This window comes from Ornithodoros turicata, chromosome 6 (genome assembly GCF_037126465.1).
Source record: "Ornithodoros turicata isolate Travis chromosome 6, ASM3712646v1, whole genome shotgun sequence".
Taxonomy (NCBI): domain Eukaryota; kingdom Metazoa; phylum Arthropoda; class Arachnida; order Ixodida; family Argasidae; genus Ornithodoros; species Ornithodoros turicata.
This window is the reverse complement of record NC_088206.1, coordinates 55,491,729-55,518,193: the sequence shown is the minus strand read 5'-3', so window position 1 is coordinate 55,518,193 and position 26,465 is coordinate 55,491,729. Positions and strand designations below refer to the sequence as shown.

Sequence of the window (26,465 nt, the reverse complement as noted above, 5' to 3'; positions counted from 1 at the left end):
ATGCAGGAAAAAGTATCAACATTTGGGTGTCCAAGTTCGGGTGTGTTAATCACCAGAGCAAATACAAAGTCAGAGGTCAGTTTAAGTTTTTTTCCTTCTAGTTTTCAACATCTACAAAATTTTTGCTCTATAGGCTGCTTCAAACCACACTCAAATTCTGAAGTTACATACAAATGTGCCCAGCATTTAATTTTCTGGAGAACCTCAAAGATAGCTCGTGTAACCTCACCACAATCATACCAGCCAAATAGTACGGTATAGGGTGAGCAATTCAATGTTATCAGAGGGCCTTAGAATAAAATCCTCTGGGAAAGCATCAACATAACAAAAATATTTTGCTCTGTTCCATCGAGTAACCACATTACTTGGTTTTCAAGTCTTACTTTGCTTTAAAATTTGCCAAGCCATGACTCCATGTCTCTAGCTAAAGAGCATAAACCTCGTCAGCCACCATTCTGCTTGAGTTGTGATAAGCATTCACAATGGCTAATTTCTATAACTGTAGAATGGATTGAAATTTTGTCAACTTGCAAACTTCACTGTGACAAAAGAATTCATTACATACCTGCAAATGTGAGGCAAGTGCCACCATGACCTGCGCTTCGCCAAGACCCAGCTCGAGAGCCTCTAAGGACTTGTGCACAATGTTTGCCTTCTCTTCAACAACAAGACCACCTTTGCTACTCTGTTGGTCATTCTGATCTTGCTGCTGCTGGACTGCTTGAACAGAGCTAAGCAGCCCAGAAAGAATGGCATTGTGTTCATTACGTAAAGCTTCCAAGCCCTGGATAACAGTTTTGGTGTTGCTGACAATGTCTTCCTGCGACATGGCGGTCATCTTGCCGATGGTCTCAATTTTTTTCCTAAAGAAGAGGAGTTACGGCCAATCAGAAAGAGGTTGTCAAAGAATGCACGTCATTTGTGTACCGACATCAGCAATGGATCAGAAATTGTGACATAAAGTGACAGTTGGGACCCAAAAACGAAAGCTACAAAACTGTTGTCACATGCTTCCTCGATGCTCATCATGTGACGCGTTCCTACTAAATTTGCATCCAATTATTTATGATTAAATTTTATAGCCAGAGCCTCTGCTGCTACAGCATCACTGTCAGAAACTTCAGACTTCTTCAATTTAATTTAAGACAAAACTTGCTGATTACGTTTTACCATATCGCAAAACAGACCCCAACCACTTTCGTCTCAGTCACCCATTACTGTGACATTACCTTTACCTCAACTCTGAGCGCTCTAGAGTGCTCTTACCAACACTGTCAGAGCGGCTGCGAAATCCGGTTGTGTTCCGGTCACGTGACCCATCTCCTGCTTAGTAGTGCTTCTTTTCCGCCATGCCTGATTCTTGCCATGTTCTGCATTTCGCATCGGCGTCGTTTTGACGACGAGAGAAACACCGGAAGTCGCGTGACTTAACATTTCCACTCCGCTCGAACCTGCCGCATTCGGCTTCTGTACGATTCCTCCGGCTCTGAGCGGGAGTGAGATACAGTCTGACCCGCTCCAGCTCAAAGTATCGGGACAACCAGTCGGAGACACCGTAAGAAAGAGTGATTTATCCTACAACACATCCACCTCCAAATGTTCGGCGACGTCACCCCACACTTTCTTTCCCGTGCAAGCTCTACTTTGTTTGTTCAGCTTGACAGACATGTACGGAATGATGCATAAAGCTGTTACAACCACTGCTGGGAATCCCGGGTCATTTTTGCAGTCACAGGATGTCAAGATTGCTTCTGACAAATCCCGGGATCCAGGGACGGGATTTTGTGGTTGGTACAAAACCGAGACAACGTGCATGTCTGGAGTATAACTCTGACGTTTCCCGTGTACATTACGTGTGTGCTTCCACCTCATTCTGTCTCTACATGCCAAACAAAACATTCAAAATAACTTAATGCTTTCCATTGTTTATAATATCTGGTACTTTTTATAGAAACAATGATAGAGACTTTCTTTGTTCTGCTCAGGTGAGAGGTTTCGTTTTATTTGCAGTCGTCACACATAGCACCCATCGATTCATTTCATACTGGCACCAAGGACGAAACCGATCTTCAACTTGCAAAGCTAAATCACCTGAGTATCAAAACCTGACAGGCAGCAGGGAGTAGACGCCCCTGGTTACTTAATGTTGACGAAAAGGCTGGCTTTCTAAACTCTAGATGGTTCATTTGCGAAGCCTTTACCAAACTAGTGAGTGAGTGGCTCACGTTGCGTTGAAGGAGATTTGCTCCCCTCATGCAACGCCCCTATGTGGGCATTCGAGGTATCAACATAAATAAATAAATAAATTTGTTTGCAGGACTTCTAAAGAGGTCTCAAGAGTTTTCAGTATTTCGCCACAACTTCTGGCACATAGCGTCCGGTTCATCTTTGGCACGCATAAAGCAAACCGCTGGTTGAACTGCCTGACTTCTGCGGGAAGTCGCAACACTTCGTTTGTCTGCTCATCGTAGATATTAAGCCAACCTCTCTAATCGCCTTTCTCTTTTTGATGTTGTTCTCAAGCACGGCGCCGCACAGTCGGTTCGACGCCGTCGATACCCCTCGAAAGGGCAAAGCAATGCAGGGAAGCACCGGCGCGTATGTCACAGGCGTCAACAATCGAAGGCCTGCTCACCGGAATAGCACAAGGAAAGAGATATGCGTAGCTATCAGTGTGTTCGAGGAAATTCCGATATTCAGGAACCTCAAACAAAGCCGGGATTCCACCCTTGGATCCCCGTGACCACCATAGTTATGGCTTTAACGCAAATCTAATAATGACCCCCACCTCCAGTTTTTTTTTTTTTTTTTTTTTTTGCAACATCCCCCGTGCCTGCAATTGTAGATAAACCGCTCTTTAAAAACCACGCATTTTTCTTTCGAGCAAACCAAAAATGAAAGAATACGCAAGTCGGCTTCACGTACAGCGCACATGTACTAGGGTGGAGCACGCTTTACAGTCCACGCTACCGACACCCGACCTTCACGGCTGCGTGCTAATTAACACGGCCAAGTTTGTATGTTACGTGTAGCGCAATCATTACGCAGGAGCTGCGGCGATAAAGTGAAGTAACTTATTTCTATCCTGCCATTACCACGCAGGCCAGAGCAAGTATTATATAAAGCACAGCAACGTCCCTAAAGAACACGGGGGAGGCGCACCGGCAGACGACAATTTGATAAACATAACGCTTAGGACCGCCAGATAGCCTGTGTCTTGATGCCTCAGCACAGAGTTATCTTTAGAATGTGACAATCAATTCCAATAAATCACGAACACGAGTCGACGAGACTCTCACAATAAAAGACTGCGATTTCTCTACGACTGTCTACATCGTACTCCTAATACGACAATAAACTTCGTTGTCCACAAACGAAAACTACAAATTGTAGAAGCCCATCGCTATTAGAGTACCGACTAAAAAGTCCGACTTCAACATTGGCACAGATGCAAATAGCTCGGCGGGTGTACTCACAGTCTATACGCTTTCAATGCTTGCGACATATCCGAGCTTGTTCCCTCCCTAGTTTGGGAAGAGGCACTGGTGTACCACCTCCGTTGAGTTCACCGCCTTTTTTACAGCATGAAGGCACTATACGGCTAATGGTAGAGCAGTGGTGGTGGTGTCAACATGGCGTCCCGCCGCCGACCGACAGACCGGCGCTGGTTATAAACACGCCGAGTGCCAGGCAGCGGAGTTCTGCATCGATCGGCGGAGCAGACGATCAATTCGATGTAAATGCACGACGGTCACGATGACTCAGCCAATGTAGAGACTGGGTAAAAAAAAAAAAAAAAAACTTTTTGCTTCCATTATATCTCTCTGGCGGAGTATGGGTTGAGGTCTAAAATTGATTGATGGCTAAAATTAAGGAAAATTTGCGTAAGTAATGAGGGAACCTTTTATAAAAATCGGATGTTTCCGCGGATATCGTATTTCCTATCACCGAAAAAAGAATAAGAACGAAACAAAGAGGAATTGTAGCCCAAAAAGTACGAAGATTTCAGCCCTAGTAGCACAAAACGTCGCAGAAACGTCTTTATTTGGTCAAATTAGGATAGAAGACGATCAGGACGTAAACGCGACGTCTAGAAGCCGTAATTTATAGTACGTTTATAAGACGCGCCGATTTAACGTTTATAATGCGTCTTCGGCATCTCTGTTGAAGAGATATCCTAAAGGAAGACCTCCCGTAAACGCCTTCCGTTCACGTTTGCAAGAAGTACCGAGTTTCCGTTTATAATACGTCCTCGACATCTCTGTTGAAGAGGTATCATTAAGGAAGACATCCTGTAAATATCTTCCGTTCGTGTTTGCTAGACGTGCCAACTTTCCATCTATAATACGTCTTCGCCAACTGTGTTCAAGACGTATCTTAGACGAGGACGATTTGTGTACACTGAATAAGTTTACTTTCGGTGGACCTACTGACTGTCTCAAACCAAAAGCAGTAGGAAACACAGGTGTTGAGTTGACGGTGAGTTAATACTCCCAGAAATTTCCCACTTCAGTGTTATTTGTGTGCGTAATTGAAATAAACTTAGACACCTCACCCTCCATTTTGACTCAGAGGCGAGCACGGCTATCGTGTTTACGGGAGTTTTTAAGACGAGCAATGTATAGTATCTGTTTTCCCTTTGCAAGGGAATAGACGACCTCTACGCTCTGGTTCCCCTACGTGTAACGCCGTGGAGGGAGCTTGCTGTTCTTACGGTGGGAGGACCTCTGCTAACGCGGTCCACCGCGGTGAACCGCGTCTTCGATTTTGGCCAAAATGCCACGTGGCAGTGCTGCTTGCAGTTCTACTTGGAGAAACAGAAAATGGAACGTGTGGTTGGTGTGGTGACGGTGGCTGAGGTTGAAAAATGAAAAAAGAGGCAGATCTCCGGAAAACTGTACCCGGTGGATATCCACAGGGCTGAATTTTCTCACATTCCAATTAGTGTTCTAAACATTTTTTGAACGTCTTCAAGACGACCACAAACACGTCTTCAAGACTCGGGAAAGCGTCAACTTATCCGGGGGTAGAAGACGTTATGTAGATCAGATTGAAGACGTCTCCAAGACGAAAATGTGGTTGTGGCTAGACCTTTCCTCGACGTTTACAAAACGATTTGTGCTACTAGGGAGGGGCGCCAGAAAATGGGGGCAACGGGGGGGAGGGGGAGGAAGAGGCACTGTAACTAATAAATGTTTATGCTGTTCAATACTTCAATGTACTTGGAAGTCTAAAAAAAACGCACAAAATGCATATAACATTTTTGTGCATGATCAAATCTCCCGTTGTACAGCTTGGGACAAAAACTTATGGAACACCGGGGTGTCGCATTTCACCGTTGGAGCAACACCCTAGAAGCAAACAGGAGCGGACACGCATACTGAGAGATGGATAGTACAGCTAAGGAGTGACTTTTTCGGGTTAAATCCGATTCCGCCCGGTTATTCCCCCCCGAACTGACCTTCGACCAATTCGGGTTAAACCCGATTTCTCCCCGAATTCCAGTCACTATGAAATCCTCAAGTGACGTTTCCACTGAAGACGAACAAAGGTCGTCACGTGTAACACATGTAAGAATGGGTCACTTACTTTCCAAGCAATACACCCATCAGGTGCGTCAACACTGTCTATGCCTTCGGTGATTAGCGCTGAAAGGTCACGATCTCGCAAAAACAACAACAAAAGAACAAAAAATAGAGATTAGGAAAGGACTTAATAGACAAGAGGAGAAACAAAAACACCCGATAATACCCGAAGGCACAATTATCGCCCGATTTCTCCCCAAATTACAGCTTTAAAAATAGCGCCCGATTTTTACCCCCCGAATCTGAGAAAGGCATTTAACCCGAAAAAGTCACTCCCTAAGTATAGCTAGCAGTGATTTATCCAGATCCCCCCCTACACCCCCTAACACTCACCCCCAAAAATCCGAAGGATACCGCCTAAAATTTGGGTGATTGAGCACTATTTTGTCAAAAGCACGTAAATACACCTCCTTGCGGAGCCCAACACCCCCCAAAGGACGAAATTCTGGACGAAATTCCACTGACAGCCAGTCACCCGTTTCATATTCGATCTCTTCCTGATAGCTAGAAAGGGGCCGCTCCGACGAAGAAATACTCCAGTGCCGCGTTCCGTTAACTTTTCTCCCAAGCTGATATACATCTCTCAGTATGCCGTACATTCCGCCGTACATTTCCCCATATAGAGACGAGATATGTGATTCCGCTTCCGGGATCCCATTTCTACCTGGCTCTCGCACCGGTCGCATAGGTAACCGTTCTTGTCCAACAGATGTCATTCGCCACAGTCGAGTGCGTGAGTGAGGTTTCTGGCACTGACTGGCCGTCTGGAAAGCGTCCACCTCCCGTTAACCTTCCGGTCAATCTTCGACCGGGCGACTACCGAGGGTCAACAGCCGCTTCCAACTTTTTACGTCTAGTGAAAGGCACCTGAAAGCTTGCAGGTTGTACAAAACTATCTGGACTATATATGGATGTAATTCAAACCAAAACATTCGCAGATTTGTTGCGTTGAGTACACCGTGGTGAAGAGTCCCAAACAAGGTCCACGGGTTGGACAGTGGTATGCTTAACAAGTTACGATATACGGGGCGTCTTTTTTTCTTTTCAATATTCGTTACAGATATTTTATCGAAAAGCTACGAGAGCAACATAAATGCAGGCATTCAGGCGGGCATCATCCTCTCTAAGAGAGTATGAAACTACGGATGACAAGTTATTACCAAAATTCATTAATGCTTTAAATAGAGAATTATTGGCAAAAGCGAAACAGCAGAATGGGAGTTGAAAGCTATGCAAATGTGCCCAAAACTAAAACCGCCCACCCTTTGCCGTCGGAGGCTTATCTGGGGGTGTATTTTTCATTTTTATTTTTTATTCAACTCTGGTAACTCCGAGTTGCTCTTCAGTAACTCTAACTTGAGGAAAATTCCAGAGTAGCGGAAATGACGTCATAACTCACCGGCAAAAAATAACCAGAGTAACAACTCTACTCTGCTTCGAAGTAGGGTAGGCTAGGACGTATACATATGCGCGTGCGGCTTTAGTCGTCTGCTCTACGCGACAGCTGACACTCGTCTGCTTGGTCTTGACCGAATTTTGAAAGCTTTACGTTGTATGTTGGGGTTTAGGAAAATGTTCTCTTTGTAACATACTAGAGGATTACTACCTACGTAGAAGATTGGAACAAAACTGAGGAGCATTTTCAAAACATGCCCGCGTCTGTATCAAATAGTACTTTGCAATAGTGCAGAATGGTAGTACACAGCGTACAATGGTAGTACCACAGGTCACATCGGTGCTCGAACTCCACAACTCGTCCGCTGCACTACAGGCACATTATTTACTACCAATCTGTACGCATGTCTCATGTAAATCTTATTGGTAAATTCTGTGGGGCACGTTTGATTTGGTGCCTCTGAATATTATTCTCGACGAATGTAGCAATAATGACAATCAATCAATCAATGCGACAATCTATGCATCTTCTAATGTGAACTGCTTGCTGCACAGCAAGAGACAAAGAAACGATGAAAAGAAAAAAAAAAGACACAAACTATAACTAACGAGCACCGGATTTCACCACGAATTATAGATTTTTAGCAGATTCCGACTGTTACCCCCATTCCTTTTCCTGAATGCCCATTAGAATTTGGTGCAATGCAGCGCTCGAAACTTCAACGTCCGCCATGTTGCAGAGCAGAGTAATGTGGCTACTCTAGGGTCACGTGACGCTACGTCACGCCCACCTCGCGGGTTACTGGAGTTGAATGAGAAAACACGCCAGTACATATGCACACAACGCACTGTACACACCTGACGCCCCGAACACTGTACACCCCGAACTCAGTTAAATTGCACCATTTTGTCATTATCGTCAGCATAACAATGGTTGATAATTGTATTACGACCAGAGATCGGAACCGCAACTGAATCCGAACCGAAAACCGGAAAAAACAGTTATTTTCTGTCGAACCCGAACCGAACCCCAACAATTTTTTGCTTGTCCTGAACCGAACCGGAACTGAACCGAAAAAATTGTTACGGTTACCGGTTCGGGAATCGGTTCAGAGGTGAAATAATTGTACCCCCGACCGACCTTTTTGTTTGTTTGATTATTTTTTGTACGATGCCAGATACGAGTATAAGCTTGACTCTTATGACGCCAGTTTTTTGTCGGAGCAAAAGATGGCCCTGACTAGGTTCTACCAAAAGGCACTTCGCTTTTCGTTTTCCGCAGACGACCACGAGAGTACAATAGAGTAAAATAACAAGTGAATAATAAATGTGTTTATTACTTGTCTTGTGTTTTCATCTGAAACGGTTATCTCACACTCTTACAACAGTGTATGGTGAGGGTAAGCTCGTTTTCATGGAGCAAAATTACTGCCCAAGAACCGGTTAAACCAGGCCCGAAAAAGTAACGGTTCCCACCCCTGTAAGCGTCCCGACAGCTGACCGCTTTTCTTTCTTCCATTTTTTTTAGGGGTCGGGGGGGGGGGGGGTTCTCCCTGAGCTGAACCCGAACCGAACCGACATACTTGAACCGGTTCAAGCGGAGCTAAACCCGAACCCAACCAATATGCTTGAACCCGAACCGTACCGAAAAAAATACCGTTTCCGATCCCTGATCACGACCCTGCTCTCACCAAGGCAGCTCGATGTCCAAAGCGTGCGCAAGCCACCTTTGCTTTACGAAGTATTGACTCTAGGCATGTCTTGTTAGTCAACACATCATAATGTCCTATTGGCTAGATCGCGTCAAGACGCCAGCCGGGACGCGAATTTAGCCGAGACAGGGCCACGTGAAAGTTGAAAACCCTCGTTTAGCCGCTTTATTTTTATTTTATTTATTATTATTATTATTCTTTTTTTTTTTTCATTCGGGGTTGGTATCAGCCAAAAAGCTGTCCCACGAGCTGGCTAGCTGAACAGCGGGACTTGTGTCGCCAAAGTCGAGACGTCTTGTCACGTCACCTATAAATTAACACGTTCCACAAATGAAGCGGCGGGTTGTTCGAAACCGATACAGCAGGTGTTCGTGATGATGATGATGATGATAATACACCCTGTTCCAAGTTATTACGCAAATCCGATTTACATATCATAACGATGTATTTTTTTATTTTTTATTTTTTTCTAAATTCAACTCATAGGTGGTATCGTGTTTCGGTGAGTCCTGGATCACTGATATCAATCTCAGACGCCAGTGATAACGCGTTTGCCCAGTCAGCCCAGATACAGAAAAACTAGGGGAGAAAGGCGTTCCACATTATTATGCAAGCAACTAGTTTCAAGCAAGATGTGAAGGAAAAAGGACCTCTCCGCTGCTGAAAAGAGTCAAATAATAGTACAATGCCTGGCACAAGGTATGAGAACATTGGATATTTCGAGACAACTTAAGCGTGACCATCGGACTGTGAAGACATTTGTGGCTGACTCCGAGCACAAAAGGGTCCGCGCAGATAAAGGCACAATCAGGAAGGTTTCTGCCAGACAAATGCATCGGATCAAGAGAGAGGCAGCTGAAGTACCCTTACAAAGCAGCAAACAGATAGTTGAAGCAGCTGGTGCCTCTGGAGTCCCGCGAACCTCAAGGTGCAGAACCCTCCACAGGATTGCAGCTTTGCACAAGCCTACTACTCGGCCACCTCTCTCCAGTGTTCACGAGCAGAAACGTGTGCAGTGGGCACAGACATACATGAAGACTAATTTTGAAGTAGTCTTGTTTACTGATGAATGCTGCACAACCCTCGATGGCCCAGAGGGATGGTTGGCGGACGGCCACCACACCCCAACAAGGCTGCGACGACAGCAAGGAGGTGGCGGTGTTTTGGGCCGGAATCATTGGAAGAGATCTGTCCTTTTAGGGTCCCTGAAGGCGTGAAAATGACCTCTGAAAAGTACGTAGAGTTCCTGACTCAATACTTCCTACCATGGTACAGAAAGAAGAACCGTGCCTTCCGTAGCAATATGATCTTCATGCATGACAATGCACCATCTCATTCTGCAAAGAATACCTCCGAGTCATTGGCCTGCATGGGTAAAAAATGAGAGAAACTTATGGTGTGGCCGCCATGTTCGCCAGAGCTCAACCCTATTGAGAACCTTTGGAGCATCCTCAAGCAAAAGATATACGAGTGTGGGAGGCAGTTCAAGTCCAAACAGCAGCTCTGGGAGGCTATTTTGACATCCAGCAAGGAAATTCCTGCAGAAACCGTGGAAAAACTCAAGTTTGATGGATGCAAGAGTTCTGAAGGTGATATCAAAGAAGGGGTCTTATATTAACATGTAACATGGCCTGTTACGATGTTTTTCTTCTTCCACTTCGAGGGCGGTGGCCTCGATGTTGTTGACTGACCCCCCCCCCCCATCCCATTAATCTTCTTTCGACTTCCTAACGTTGCAAATGCAACAAATTACCATTTTCAGTTCACTACAACATACAAAACGTTTGTTGTGCATAATAATTTGGAACACAAGAACTTGATTGTTTCCTCTGCTGAACAGAAAAGAAGAAAACTGTTAGCATTGGGAGGCTTGTCTAATAAAATTTAATTTATACCACAAATATCGATGATTTGGTCATTATAATTACCGTCACCTGCATAGACCATTTAGGAAAATCAGATAAAAATATGATTTGCATAATAATTTGGAACATGGTGTAAAGAAATGTGCTGCGCGATTCATGCGCGGTGCTCCTGACGCTTGCTGTCATTAGAGCTGTGCGCATGAGCTGCTATATCTACAAAGAATCTTACAGAATGTCAAATAGCGCGCTCAAAAACACTTATTCCCTGGCTTTTCGTATGCGCTTTTTATTTTCAGCGTTATAAAGAAATTACGGTTGTTCTTTAAAGCTTGCACAGGCAGAGTATTGGGAGGGGTGTGGAAAATACTTTTACATGTCTTTATATGTATATATATATATATATATACTTTTTTTTTTCGAAGATGCCAATTAGTACAGCTCGCTGAAGTTTGAAAAGCTCTAAGGCATTTTCGGTAACTGATACACTAATTTCACTGCTTCTCATCACGGGTTGATGTTAGAATATGTGTGAGGCCATGACTGGTCCCTGCTGTCGCCTTACACAAACAAACAAACGTTGACACATTTCATTCTGTCGTTTTCAACTCCGGAGCATTGGCACGGCCCTAGTCATCCGAATGAGAGAACGTAACGAGGACCAGACGGAGATGTAGGGTTTATTGGCGTGACGTCACTCACAAGGGAGCGCCACCCACGGTAGCGAGCGGATTTGCCGCTATGATCTTCCAACGCGCCTGGCGACGTTTCTCCTCGAAGGCCGGTTTTCGTCTCCTTAGTGAGCAGCTTCACAGCTGCGGGCAGTTGTCCAACGTGGGACGGAGAGCGAAGACGCGCGCTGTTGCTTGGAGAAAGACGCCACTGCTCCCAGTGACGTCACATACGCTTGGAGAGTCCAAAACAAAGGGTTAATCCCGCTGTTTTGGACTCTCCAAGAGTAAATTACACACATTACGCGCTCCCACCATTTTCCCAAAGATCCCGTAAAATTTTACGGGTTAATATGGTGGGAGCGCGTAATGTTCACTGAAGGCAATATGTATATATACAGGGTGTCTTTTTTTTTAATACAGATTTTTCATTAAAAACTGGGCTATAGACATCCTGTTTTCACTTCTATTATCTCTGGGCCGGCGGACGTCCTTGGCCATCTGTTGCTCAACCGTCGAATGACTAATTACCTAAACATCGTTAATTAATTTTTTAATTATAAAAGCTACGAGGTTGTCCCAATGAGAACATCTGTTCCTTTCGGTCGCCTGATATCGTAGCCGTTTTCAGAACAAAAATCCGTTCGGTAGATCGTCTGCAACAAATTCGTGAAGGAATACCATTTTTTCTTTATTTTGTTCATTGCGCATCTTCGGAGACGCGTCTTTCCTTCACCCCCCATGTGAGAGGGTGAAGGAGCACAGTGCCGCCTCATGCGTCGAAGATGAGCTTTAACTTGCGGAAACAAAGCAAAAACACATGTGTCGGGTGACGCTACCGGAACTGCCCTCATCTTGGGTTGCACCTACCATTTTCTTTTAATCTTTTTCCCAGGACGCAAGAGGCGACAATGTGCACATTGGCGGTGAAGGAAAGACGGGTCTCCGAAGATGCGCGATGAACAAAATAAAGAAAAAAAAGGTGTTCCTTCACGAATTTTCAGCGGACGATCTATCGAACCGATTTTTGTTCTGAAAACGGCTACGATATCAGGTGACCGAAAGGAACAGATGTTCTCATTAGGACAACTTCGTAGCTTTTATAAATAAAAATTAACGATTTTTAGGTAATTGTCATTCGACGGTTGAGCAACAGATGGCCAAGCACGTCCCCCGGCCCAGAGATGACAGAAGTGAAAACAGGATGTCTATAGCCCTTATAGTTTAATGAAAAATCTGCATCGAAAAAAAAGACACCCTGTATATAAATATAATATATATAAATAAATATAATATATATAAATAAATATAATATATATAAATAAATATAATATATATAAATAAATATAATATATATAAATAAATATAATATATATATATATGTATATATTTTTAATCCGTATTGGTACTTCATGCAAGCATTTTGTATCTAGGTGGCGTCATATGTTCTCGTATTTAGCAGACGACACAGTATTCGTGTTTCCCTATCGTTTGCTACGGGATATGTTGTGGCTGCGCCGCAGGATATTCTCCACGATTTGCACGGAAAGTTGAGCTCTCGTGCTTACGGGGCAGCAGACATGACGTTTTTTGCATCCTATGCTGGAGTATTCTGGGAATGTCGCTCGTGTGAATACGCGAATACGTTCGATCCACAAACAGAAGCCACATGCAGTAAAGGTAGCACGACGGAGTCACTTAATCACACTGATGTATAGATGATAAATAAGGCTTCACTCTGCGAGGGGACAAATTGGCAACACTGGCGAATATTGCCGAGAGGGCGTTGTCCAAGCACGACGATCACGACGACCGAAAGGGCGCGGCCGCCCGTAACATCTGGCACCTATTAGAAACGCCGCCTTCTATGAGGACCTGCGAACTATCGTATTCACGCAACAAATAATGCCCGTGCCTCTTCGACGTGGTCCGCCACGAACAACATTCAAGTTTCCTGGAGGTTTCAAGATTTACCTCAGACGCGGAACCATAAATTGTGTCTCCTGTGACACGAGTCCGCCTTGCGTCAAACATAGCCCCCAATTGTGACGGATAAACGCAAAAGATCGTTATTTGTATCAATGTCATAATAATAACACAAATACGAGGGACTGTGCGACAAACTGGTGGCGCCGCGATGCGGCCCTCAGAGAAGGTACTTGGCGTGACAGCCGTCGGGTAGCCACCCCTGTTTACATGTGAAGTACGAGGGACTTTTTTGCCACACTGGAACTGTTGCATCGCTAACTGTGCAAACACCTAAAATAACTCTTCACTAGAAACCAGATGTTTCATTTCTCGTGACTTCTATGCTTCCAATAGCACCGAGGGCACTAGACTCGCAGCGCATAGCGTTCGGCCATTGCACGAGGCGTGCATGGGCGAATATATTCATTTCGTTTGTTCTAGTTTCGATAAAACTGAATGAGGACCTGCAAAACGATCAATGATTTACAGTTGCCGTCATGTCAATGGCGAGCTGCATATTTGTGGTCTAGCATCCCTCTGTATAATTTATTCTTTAAGGATCTCTTTAACATTATTGTTTCTGAAGATACTGGAAAAACTGCACCACAAGTTCAGACAATGTGTCGTGACCACGCGTGTTTATTTGTATGGATAAAGCGGACGCACGATGTAGATTTCAGTGACGAAGCTATGTGCGCAGCGATGTGTCAAAAGGACGAAAGGAATACGAGACTCAGTCAAAAGCATGATGTCACAAGTGACTGGAGCGAGAGCCTTGCACTTGTGAGAGAGGTGCATAGTCTTTGCCAGCAGGCTAGGATTTTGTGTGACACCAAATAACCATCCTCTCGACGTATCACTTAGAGCAGAACAGATGTTTTGACACAGACAGACGCGAGTGGCTGTATCTCCTTTCGCACTGTTGATACATCAGGAAATAGACGAGGTTGCGTCTCCATCGCTGCAGGCGTCTCCGCCAGTGAGAAAGCTGGGGAGAGGTCACATGCTCACGAGAACCAATGGGAATTGTTCAAATCGCGGAGTACGGCACATAGAAAAAATAGCTTTTGTCTTCTACGCTCTGCGCGTGCATGACGTAATGGACATCGCTTAATTATATAATTATAGTATTATAATTACGTCGCTTCGTCTGCGCGATCAGGTTGTCATAAATTTCTAGGTGGCGTCGGCAATGGCCGCGTATGCGTACAAAATCGGTACCGCAAATACTGAACCTCATCCGGCTGCGACCATCAAGGCATGTATCTCCACCAGAGCAGCGGCCGCTGGTCACGTCACATGTTGACGTGAACCAATAGGAGCAGCCGAGGCTCTTGTTTTTCCCTCATTACTCCTGCATGCACTACAATGTGTGCCATGTAATGAACCGCAAAATAGCGAAGTGTCCCTTTAACCGCTACGTTGGTTCTGTCCAATATGTTACACATAAAAGTTGTTAGATCTTTCTTAAATGTGTATATATATGTTTCGAAAGGGACTGAAATGCACTCCATCGACAACCATTACGAAGTCGTACAAACCGAAACTGAGGAGATACGTTCCAGAAACTGCACTGATATGGAGCACGAAGTCATTTTCTTTTTTTCTAACCTACATTTCTTCCCCCTTGCTATGCACGCTGGCTTAAAAATGCATTTTGACACTACGCTCACTACATGACTGACAATGCAGGAAGGAATTGCCGACTCGAAGCCGTCCTTCCCCCGTAATTCTCCACATTTAGGTGGCACGAGCACGACATTCAGCAAACGATATTTTAATGACAGGTTTCCCTCCACCTACTTCCGTACTACATCACATTCAGTTCACATTTCGGCTTCCACTTCAACAAATTCACACCGGATGCGGACTCTAGAAATGCACTCAACGTGCACTGGTTTCTTTGCGACTCAGACAGCATCATCGGAGAACACCGCAAAACGGGAACTGCGTTGCATATAAAAAGAAGCATCCCAATTCATTGCGGACAACACAACTGACACTGCCGCAAGCTGAGAATGTTTTGCGCATACTCTTTGTCCTCTTTGTCGTCTGCGTCCTTCAGGTCAGCGCTGTTCAGGTCTAGCAGACGACTTTAACGACATCCGACGTACTGCGTGCAGTTTACGACAGCACATATTTTCGGTACCCTGCAGTTTGTTGATGTGCATGCACCCAATACGAATTCACAGGAATACAACGGCTGCACTTTACCGATCAGTATTTTATCCGTTACTCTCGTGTCAGGAAGGGGAGCAGACGACACACACGAGCCTCATATCAAGTGCAGAAGGCAATGAAAAAGAAAGGAAAGGTGGTACAGTCGTTGATATCCACGAACTTTCGTTAGGAAAAAAGTTAGACAAGCAAGTTTTTCGAGAAGATATAGCTTACTTCCTGAACGAAGCCCGAAGTGCGCTGAACAGCTTCTTCATCACTCGCTGTTCAACGATAAAGTGGCCAGTTTTTTTCCTGGAACGCACACCGGGAGCAACCACGAAGTGATCCAAAAACTGCTCGGGATAAGACTACAGTGAAACTAACGGTTTCCAACGTCAAAAGTTTTGACAAGTAACGGAGGCCCCGCCAGGGGGCAGTGGCGACGGCTTGCTGCCTCGTCTGCTTCGAAATTCGTCTGCATTCGTGGCAGGTAAAATAGCGTTGCTGGTGCGAGCAAGAGGGAACAATGCGTCCATCAGAGCAAGACCGAGTCGAAGAAAACTCGTTCTGCTCTAGAGTTCTCCCTCTCCTGAAGAGGAAAAAAAAATTAAAAAACCGGGGGAACACGCAAAAAAACGCGCACGGCTGCTTTCGAAGTGAGTCAGCTGTCGGTGGTGCGGCGACTGAAGGCCACACGGTCGCACAGTTCCCGTTACCTATTTAATAAAGTCGGTTAATATCGACAGTCGTTCTATCCACCAAACCGCATAGTAACTTACCGATCTTATAGCTCATAAATATCCCGTTTATTTTACCTTAAAGGCTTTGGAAGGACATCACATAAGGGGGGAAACTCAAGAAGTAGTAGTAGAAAAAAAAAAACAACAAAACATTAACATTCCTCCACAAACATCTCGGAATTTGCGTAAACCCGGCTTTGTGACGACTTCTACTGGAATATGTGTGGCTTACAGCTCAGTACCAAATTAACCCAGCGTTCTCTAAATTAATCGTGAAACTAGTCTTCGATATCCAAAAATGATGTGCGATGATGCGCATTGATGTTAGGCGCATGTTTATGTTTTTCAAGAAATAGCTACCTCACATCGTGTCACTACTCACCGCAAGGATTCAGATCCCGAGATCCCGGCATATTTTAATATCCCGGAATCCCGAGATTTCGCGAGGCCCATGGCAAACACATTTGCTGCTCACCCAACTCATCACACAATCGACAGCCGAGAACAGACATCAAGTAGCACTAAAACACCTGCGAAATCGCGAGGGTTCTTCTGATCTGCGAGACTACACAAAGTATTGCAGACCTTACGCCTGTTTTTTTCATTTGGATCTCTATCAATTTTCTGCTTTAAAAGTGAAAAGAAAGCATGGGGACAGCCTTTCCAGAACTCTAGCCTCGTCTACTCCAGACCGGAACACAATAGTTTCCAAAGAGGAAAAACAAAAAAAGAGAGAGAAACGCATCACTAGCTGGGATACGTGTACTGTATTTCTTTTTGTAATAGCAGCAAGTGCATACAGCCCCATACGACCTTGTGGAAACAGTTGCACAAAACTACCAATCCCCCCTCAGGATCCACATTTGGAAAACCCGGGATTGCAAAGACAGCTCCGACCACTAGTCACAACGTTTCATGTGTCATGTCAGTATCATTGCAAGGTTCGTTTGTTGAAACAGTGAGGACAAGCAGCAGCATTGCACCACCGCTAGAAAACAAGAAGAAGAGAAAAAAAGTTATTCCATTCATTCAAATAGTTATCTGTGCAGTTTCAATAGTTCGAAGCCTTACAGCAGGCAGTCAAAATATGGAAAAATGTGCACGTTATTTACAGCGCCATAGCCCCGAAAGGGGGGGTCAATAACCTCTTTCAGAACACGCTTGTCCTATACCAAAGTGTTTTACAGAAAATGACTCAAATGCTCAGAAACTTTTGAGGGTAGCTGTCGTAATATTGGAGCTGCTTCAAATTGAGAAGTGTAGCGAAACAAATCAAGTGCCCATTGCACAATAACCGCCCATCAGCAGCTGACACTTTGATTCAATTTATGTGATTGTTTCAATCCGTGTCTGTAGCAAAAGGGATGTGTCATGTACTTGTGTGGCTTAACTCCACAATACGACATGAAATAAGCACGGAACGTGCATTTCGGGTGCCAGACAACTCATTATAATTGGTTATAGACAAGATGGCAGCTTGTCTTGATTCCATAACAATATGCTATTCTATCTTATCTTGTACCCCTCCCAAGGGCTAAACCATTCTTCTTTCCATTTTGCCTCACTCCCTATGCTATCAATATGCATTATCACTGTGCACCAGAGTAAATACAGTACAGTGTACACTTTGTTCTAATGCAATTCCTGCCAAAGTAGACGTTTCTCCAATTGTATTCCTTGTTGCCTACATCACATACGGAGCAATAGTTATCACTAGAGATGGCCACAGTCACGTTGAAGACCAATGATCTAGCAAAATCCAACGGAACAGTGGACACGAGACAATTTGGGTGAACATCTTTCTTGGGCCCTCAATGACCAAGCGATGATAGGCTTGCAACATTTGGTCCGTGCCAGTCTAGTTGGCAGAATTTGACAAAGCCAGAACAGTGTCATGTGCGGCATCCAATTCTCCATTATAGTGTTGAAGGTAGGAATAGGAGTACGCCTTGTAAGGAAAAGTCACTGACGCATACAAGTACAGGCTGAGTTTGTTTTACACTGGAAAGCATTGAAGCAAAGTGCGAGCTTCACAGTGAACATATATTATTTTAAGTTTGATAACAGACTGAATTATGCACCTAGCTTACATGATGTGCCACAATTAGATCACAAAGGGGAGGGGATGTCATTTTACGCATGTAAGGTGATTGTCCTGAGCATGCTGTGTCATGGAGAATGCCGCACAAAAACAACATTCCTGTCCAAATTTATCTGAATACGGAAGTCTTCTCGCCGTTTCCACAGGGCTTCGAAGATCCAACGCCACGAACTACACACGTGAGGACATCCGCGAGAACAGATGTGCTGACATACACACGCTCTTACATTATCCACTTCAATATAATGACAGATCTAGCCGAGTAGGTAGTGCAGATGCGGTCATATGATTCATAAGCTTATATCTGTGTGTCAGCCAGTCGCCAACGCAAACCACAACGCCGTAAGCAAAGACGGCATCGCATCCACACATCCTGATACTTAACACGAAGGACTTGTAGGCCCTACGCCAAGTTATACTTTCAACCTGGCTGCACCGATACCGTAACTGGCGATTATTAGCTACAGTCTCGCATAAAAAAAAAATATAAAAAAATGAAGCACCCCGAGGAGTACTCATGACCAAGGAGGACACTCCGCTGGATGCAGAGCTCAGTAACACGGGAATCCAGCAATACGGAGCAGTGAATATGGCATCACCACTTACCTGGCTTTGTAGTAGTGTTTTGGAAGTGCTAGATCTCGTTTCACGCTTCGAAAAAATACAGTGATGCACAAGAAATAAGCCTAAAAGTCGGTACCACCCTGCAAGTGACAGAGTCTCGGCGCAGGAGGACCAGCCGACTAGCTTTCCCGAGTATGTAGGCCTTCACATTCGACGAACGTTGTGCACTGCTGTTTTGCCACAGTGGTGAGGAACTCAGGCGTCGAATTTCATTCAGCTCTGCTGTGAACCGGCTGGCATTACGGCCAGTTCATGGACCAAAAAAGAAAACTTAACCACATAGGAAAAATGGCGGAATGCTGATGACGGCGACGTCACTTTCAACGTCAGAAGCATGAGCAGAACTGGTGCTGCCGTCTTTGAACGGCGAAACCAACTAACGGACTAGAAAAATGGTTTTGGTTTCTATTTCTACGCTGAGTTGACGTGAAACCAGATAGCCTATGGAATGCATGATTTGGCGGCAGCATATACGACACCTTTTTTTTTCGGATAAATGTCACAATGTTTCATGAACGTTTCGTAATTCGAATTCCAAGTAGGGCTCCCTAATGAGTGTGCCTAAGCAAAAGCAGAAGACAGAGAAAATACAACACGAAGCGCTCTGTCTTCTGCCCATTGCTCAGGCACCATCATTATGGAGGTCGTCCACCAGCGAGCCTGTTTCTACTCCATTTTATCGTCCAAGCAGGGCATACTGACGACAAGAAAGGGTTATTTTGACCTCTGCATTCATCAAGACTTTCCTCTCCCCAATCTTGCTCTTGTAAATTTTGATAATTTTGATACCTAAATCATGACACAAAACTGTTGCTCACAAAAAATCATGAATAATCTTTATTTCTATTAAGACACAACTGCATTCTATGTACAAGTGTCTCACACAGCCTCCTACAAATTCTCTTGCAAACTTCTCCATCTCCCTCTGGGTCCACCTCCATGCAGACATAGGAGTCAAAGACGAGGTTTTCTTAGTCTGGACATGGCTTCCCTTACGTCTGTTCTGTTCAGATGGAAAAGTAATCTCTCTTCAATCTTCTCCAAAGCAGATAGTGTGATCACCAGCGTGTCGTGCTTTAGCATGCTGTAGACATTCAATCCTGCCCAAGGAAAAATTTTGTTAGTACAAAGAGCTCAAATTTTTACAATGCTACTTCATAACTGGATTTCTGCTAAGGTAAACACGAAACTTTAAGTAAGAATCTTGTTCACCTAACTGACTGGTTTGAGTGACACAAAACAAAGGTCTACACCATCTATACTATATCAGTATTACCGAGCTTGATTAATATGCATCCATTCCACTTTTAGAAAATACGAGAACAATACACATATTGTTGCTTACATATAAATTGTTTCTCCTCAGGTAAATTACATGTGAACTAAAATTCAGTTCCACCGACTATGTTTACAACTTGGCTATGCAAATTGCCATCCTGTAACCCCTGTAGTTGCTCAAACATATCAAAATTTTGTTAAGGAAGGTGAAGGTGTTTATTTGTTGCAAACGTTCTCTCAAATGCTGTAAAAATGTGTTAGGAACTGTGTAAGAGATTTGTTGTTAACCATCTGACTATTTTGCATGAGCAGAGAAGTTCACTCAGCAAATTAGATATAAACTAGTAAATAAAAAGATGCTATAAGTTGTTATTCCTTTCATATAATTTCAGCATTGTGAAGCACCTGTGGCCATAAGTGATGTACGGACGTGGGGGGACACGAAAACGACAGCAGGAAGGAGTGGGAGATAGTAGAGTATGCATGCGTTCTGGACAAACTTCAGGAGGAACTAGGAAGATATCTGTCTGCAAGCGGCCTCGGCAGTCGAAAACAGCCTCAGATCTCAGACAGTACAGGCAGTGGTGGGACTCAGTCCCAGCATCTCCCACTTGTCTGAACACACTTGCAGCAAATCACCAGCAAGCAGATGCTGTACCCAGTCTGCCCTGTTGCTGGTAGAAATGATGACAGTAGATTTCTGCAGTGCCCCATACAGATAAAGGAAAACTGTGCTCCCTGATATAGTTGAAATCGATGCCTGGCAGGAAGATTTTTCTCCAAACAACACTCCTGCAAGCCCTTTTGCTCAAAATTGACACATGTCCAGATTTATTCGTGTCTTGTCCCATCAGTCGGTACTGGACCCGCAACAACGGGGAGAAGAAAGCGGATAATCTGCTCATCTGCTCGCGTGACCTTTTCGTGAAGTGTCAGTGTCCTCTCCTACACCTCTTCCTCACATATTCTTAGGGCCCTGTGTCCTAAGGTAAAACCAGTTTTTACCCCCCCCCCCCCCCGGATTTGCATCATCATCACTTGGGGTAAAACCCGAAAGTGAACTTGCAAAGCGCCAATTCAGCCACCAATACAGGCACTGGAGAACACTAAGCATTGGAGACTCAGCAAAGCTGTTCTGCATCTCATGTCCGTGTAAAATGCGAGAAGTGCTTGTTTTAAATGTTCCTGCCCCAAAATCAGCTTTTCCACCCAATATTGCCCAATTTTACCAGATTTTACAGCTCCTGAATTAAAACCTGATTTTACCCCCATCTCGCAGCACGAGAGAAGGAAGTCACTGCCACGTTTTCTTCTCCCCCCGATGTTGTGCACACCACCTTTCTGCACATGGATTTCAAACCATGTGGATTCCAATGATTTATAACGCTGATGGTAGATTATAGAGGTCGAGTCAGCGAAAAGTGAAGTAGGGATGTAGTAAACCAGGGAACACACAACCCGTGGAAACAGATAATACAGTCAAACTCCTTTATAGCGAACACCTTTTTAACGAAACTACCACTACAGCAAATTTTTTTGCGGTCACGCTGGAGCCCTATAGGTCCAATAATGGACATCCTTTTTCACGAAAATACCTTTACTGCAATTTTTTTTTTGCTGTCCCCTGAGTTTCGTTGTAAAGGAGTTTGACTGTATCTCCGAATTGATGCTTGGAGAGCAAACTGTCCCCTTTAAACCATTAGTACAACATGCAAGCCACACGACTATAAAGAAATTACATCACCTCTAGGAGCAGTTATTTAGACGAAATATGCGATTGAATTTTCCCTTTGAAGTGAAGAACCCATTTAATGGAGCATGAAAGTGAACTTCTGGGCACGGGCGGTTTCGTGCATGCATACGCAAAAACATGGAGCACATGAGACATAGTTTCTTGGCGGGATAGCTCCAATCCTTCTTAGGAAGTTGTTGTTGGCAACTAGCATTAACGAGATAACAAAATTACTCACCATATACTGGCATAATATTCATGTGCTTGATTTCGTCACAAGCCAATGCAATATTCTTGGGCACATAGTCCGTGCTTGAATGAAAACAAGAAAATAGTCTGCATGACTGCTGCGAATCATGATTACGTGAACAAAGCCAAAAATTTTATATATGTACTTACTCGTCGACAAAAAGTACGGAAGGTCCCCATATCCTCTCATCTACGAGTTCCTCTAGGAACTACATTTTTCAACCACATTAGTTTGCAAGACATTCAAGACTGACAATTTAGTCAGAGCTGTTGCATACACATTTTACCTTTGGGTCATCCGAAGGCAGGTCTAGGGAATCAACAATCTTGAGGTCATCCTAAAATTTGAAGGAAGACATTAATAAAGATGCGTAATACACACTATAAAAAGCACCATCTTGTACATTAAATACATTATTATTGATTAGTAAAAAAAAAAAAAAGAAACCTCAACCATGGTAAAATTAAGAACACTACAAGTGGGAAGCATGAGAACCTACATGACTGACACATGAATAATTAGACACACCTGAGCAAACTTGGTTGACAATGCCGTTATAAGCCCCTTGACCCTGGAGAAGAACGGCAGCATGAAAAAATAGGTTTTTGGGCCTCGAGGACCTTTGGCAACACCACCTGTTCCACAAAAAATGAAAGAACAGTCAAATTTAAGTCACGTGCCAGCGCCTACTGCACTATGAGTATGAACAATTTAAAGTGATTGCAAATGGGTGAAGTAGAGCTCTGCAGAAAGTTGCATTTCTTTCTACAGCCCAACAAGAGCGCAAGATTTGAATTTGCACGCCATTTTCATTTCGTGATTCTAGCAGTGCTGAAAATTTCACAGCTGTCATGTAAACACATGGCGACCAGTAATCATGGAACGCTACACAGATGCACAACATCATATTATTTTGAAAACTTATTGCAAATAGGAACGAAATTCTGTGGGAACCATTTGTTGATTGCATGAAATTTTCAGTCAACAAAATGCACCAAATCAGTCTACATTTAAAAAGTTGATCAACGATCAATTGATCAATGCGAGCAAAATGGTTCAATCTGAAAACACCTGTGAGTCATCATACTGGCCGATCCATTGAAATCATTGCTGCAGCGACTGAAAGTATTGCTGAGAGCCTGGGGACCTCAATTCGCCATTCTTCACGTTTCAAAAAGCAGCAGGCAGCGGATCTTCTAACAAAATATTATACAGAAGATGTAGTCTCAGCAGCACAGCGTAACTTTCACACTGCATTGAATGCATTGAGTAGTTGCAAGAGAAATTTCCTGGTCACGCGTGTCACCACCCAAACACGCGTCGACGGATTACCCGTGGTGGAGGCGCATTCCGATGGACCGCAGGCCTCGCAGTCGATAACCTCGCAGTCCCGATCGCGAGAATGATGATGACTACGGCATTGGATGACGAGTGATGGATGATGTCGTTGATCTCAATAGGTGCGGCGCCTCACACGGTATTGGCGGTTATGTTATCAAAAGCTTTCGACGCACAGCTGTGTCAATTTAAAGCTAGATAAAATGCTTCTGTGCTCCCAACAAACGCGCATGTTCAGCAGCGTTCTACTTCATTTATGCGAACCTGAGCGACAATTTCTCGAAAGCTCGTTTCTAACGATACTCTGATATAACGATCAGACTTCGCGTTCCCGTCAATATCGTTATAAACGGGCTCGACTGTACTAGCATCAGTGTTGAAACCACCTCTAAACAATCCATCGAGTCCATCCATTCTGATTTCAGCTCAACAGTCTGCCTTCACATACAGAGACATAGTTATGTCTACATTATAGTTTGGGCCACTCTAGTTCAGTCATGTCCCGTCTTTTTTGACATATGATATTATGCAATACCTGTAGCATGTAATGTCGTTGCCAGCATGGTCCTTTAAATTTGTAAAGATTTCAGTGAATAGGTTGCACTGTGTTACAGAGTGCAAAGTATTGGATGACTTGCAAAAGCATGAACTTGAGTAGCAGAACTTATAGTCACCACTAACCTCCTTTCCAAAGAGGTGACCGAATACTGCCATGTCGTGCTTTGCCCAGTCCCTTCTGAGGCCAGGGTTTACGACCTCCACCACGAACCTCTGCCCGTGATTTTGTTGTTGCCCAGTCCTGTAAATAAAAAGTGTGGTCACAGCCTACTTGACTGATAAGGCTCACCGTTGATGAAGGCGCAAGAATAATACAATACTGTATTGGGTGGAGGTATGTTTGAGGAATATTTCGTGGGTATTAAATTCCGCAGTAATATGCGTACGCTCCCTGCGGTTGTTCTATGGAGCTAATCTGGGCTACAGTAGTGAAGGTCTAAGGCTTTGCCAAGACACTGGAAGTTGTCAGTGCCTCTGCGATCCTTCCTCGATAAGCTCTATGCTGGAGCTCACATTTGAATGTTTGGGAGCGGGTGTGAAATGCCGAAATGGTGTTGGAAAAACTAACTGTGCGATCGATGTTCAGTGGCTGAAAGTGTTGCCAGAGCGTGCTAAAAGTTGTGACAGACTAAAATTATTTGCACTCAGTGAGTCATCTGTAAGGTTCTTCGTTTTCGGGTTAAACCGTATTTTTCACGATAGTTCCCCCACCCGAACAAGTTTTCAAGAATCCTGGTAAAACCCGATATCTACCCACAATCCTTGCGGTCCTTCCACTTGCCTTTCTAGGTAAACCGTCGGAAAAGTGAATCATAATATCGGCAAAGAGAGCTATTTGTGACAACCTATCTATCCTCCTTTTATAATCCCCCTCTGCAGGAGTCAAAGACGAGCTTTTGTGGAGCTCGGGCAAGTGTTTGAATACCGCGGTCATTCACTACCCCAGTTCCGAGCCGAAATATAGAGATTCTTGTTTCTCATCCCAATGTCACAGCAGCAGCTTGTTTCATATACCTTTCGTTTCACCCAAAAATTCCCCGATCACATATCAAACAGACATTGTAGCACCCGATTTCTCCTCGAATTCTCGTGTAAATAGCACCTGATTCCCCCCCCTTGAATTTGAAAAATCTTAAAACCAGAAAATGAAGAAGCCTAGTCATTTGCACTGCACAAAGCTCACCCATTGCAATTCCTATGCCCCTACTTTTCTGTAATGGTCACCACTTCTTTGTGGGGTCTTGATTTTGTGGGAAAATTACAATTATTAAAATGATGTCCCGACAAAGGTCACCACTTTTACGGTAAATACACACAGGGTACCGCACAAGGTAACAGAATGCTATACCACTCGCTTGTAGTTCATTTGCCAGTGAACGTTCCAATGCAAAAGATCAATCCTGAAAATATGGACAAAATATCAATACAAGGCTGATAACATATTACGGTGAATAGTTTGTCAGAATTAAATTACCTGGGAAATGCACCAAATACAAGAGGGTTGAGGGGCACCATTCCGAGCTTTTCTGATTCGACAGTGTCTAAGTTCTCTACCCAGGCCTCACGATTCTTGGTAAACTTCGATGGGTAGGCCAGGTCCCGAGAAGTGATGATTGGGAGGGAAGGCCGTGATGGCACAGTGAGCTCCGTACTGGCAGGTGCTGGAAAGTAGTATTACTCGTACTGTGACTTTCGGTAAGCACAAAGCGAGAAATACATATCAATTCATATTTTAGCAGGCACGATTGGCCCTCACAAACTTGCAGCTAGTGTACTCAGTGGGCTCATGAACATGGCACAAAAATCATTAAATATAGTACTACCTTGTTCATTCTGCGACGTTATTGGAAGCTCGACGCTGTAAAACCTCTGGAGAACTCGTCCCTGTGCGGTGAGATTCTGTAAAAATGATGTTCACCAGAGAAGCTTTGCTGGGCGTTAATAAATGAATGGAGGACATATTACATCACTTCCACGTGCTCATCATTAAACTCACACTCTGTCGTTCCCATATGCACACTACAGCTGTGAAAAAAACAAAAAAATGAAACGTCTGCCTACTTGAGTAGATCGAAATAGTCGGACGACGCTGCTAGCAAAAACAGCGGCCATGCTTGCTCGTTGTTTGGTAGCGATGGCGATACGGTCGTCCCGTGACATGACTGAACATTGTAAATAATGACTTGTGATGAATAAGGATGTAAATAATGACTTTTTACTATTTGCGTATGTTGTTTTGTGTGATTCTGGTGCGTTATCCTCGGTGCGTGTGACGCCGTACTCGTGTCTTTGCCATTTTTGGGGGTGATGCAGGAACGCAGGGTGAACCATTTGTTGCAGGGGTTTTCCCAGCACTCCCCGCCCCAGCAGCCCCCTAACAACCCCCAAAATCTTGCACAGCAACACCAGCAAGAAAGGCCAAAAACGCTACAAAAGCAGCAGCAGGTATTGGCGTCACCCCCCCACCCATGGGCGTACCGAGATGGAAGGG

The 26,465-nt window shown here is 44.2% G+C and overlaps 2 protein-coding genes across 7 annotated transcripts in view; both read right to left on the bottom strand.

The window, feature by feature from the left end:
• Positions 1–19,125, bottom strand: part of LOC135396752 (kinesin light chain-like) — a 49,678-nt gene extending 30,553 nt beyond the window's left edge. For 2 of the 5 annotated variants that reach the window (XM_064627902.1, XM_064627907.1), the window contains exons 1-2: positions 3,477–3,682; positions 566–863 (exon numbers count right to left, since the gene is read on the bottom strand). In XM_064627902.1, coding sequence (XP_064483972.1) covers positions 566–863; positions 3,477–3,505 — 327 coding nt within the window. In that variant the 5' untranslated portion in view covers positions 3,506–3,682. Of the gene's footprint in view, positions 1–565; positions 864–3,476; positions 3,685–18,800 lie in introns of those variants that run through there. The other 3 variants (XM_064627903.1, XM_064627905.1, XM_064627906.1) reach the window with 3 other exon arrangements.
• A 507-nt stretch (positions 19,126–19,632) lies between these two features.
• LOC135396751 (large ribosomal subunit protein uL4m-like) lies at positions 19,633–26,145 on the bottom strand. Of its 2 annotated transcripts, none has more exons than XM_064627900.1 (10): positions 26,036–26,145; positions 25,798–25,873; positions 25,449–25,635; positions 25,323–25,374; positions 24,098–24,215; positions 22,607–22,713; positions 22,365–22,415; positions 22,228–22,286; positions 22,067–22,140; positions 19,633–19,918 (listed from the first exon to the last, which is right to left on the bottom strand). In XM_064627900.1, the coding sequence occupies exons 1-10, from the start codon at positions 26,132–26,134 to the stop codon at positions 19,773–19,775; spliced, it is 969 nt and encodes a 322-aa protein (XP_064483970.1). In that variant the 5' UTR covers positions 26,135–26,145; the 3' UTR covers positions 19,633–19,772. The 2 variants fall into 2 exon arrangements, with proteins under 2 accessions (XP_064483970.1, XP_064483971.1); XM_064627901.1 differs by having other exon boundaries at positions 25,798–25,858; positions 26,036–26,136.
• Between the last annotated feature and the right edge of the window lie 320 nt (positions 26,146–26,465).

Coding starts and splice junctions, on each gene's coding strand:
- LOC135396751 (XM_064627900.1), bottom strand. CDS start 26,134: ATGTCACGGGACGACCGTATCGCCATCGCTACCAAACAACGAGCAAGC. Junction 24,216..25,322: donor AAATGAACTACAAGCGAGTG/GTATAGCATTCT, acceptor TTTTATTTACAG/GACTGGGCAACAACAAAATC. Junction 22,714..24,097: donor GTCACCTCTTTGGAAAGGAG/GTTAGTGGTGAC, acceptor TTTGTGGAACAG/GTGGTGTTGCCAAAGGTCCT.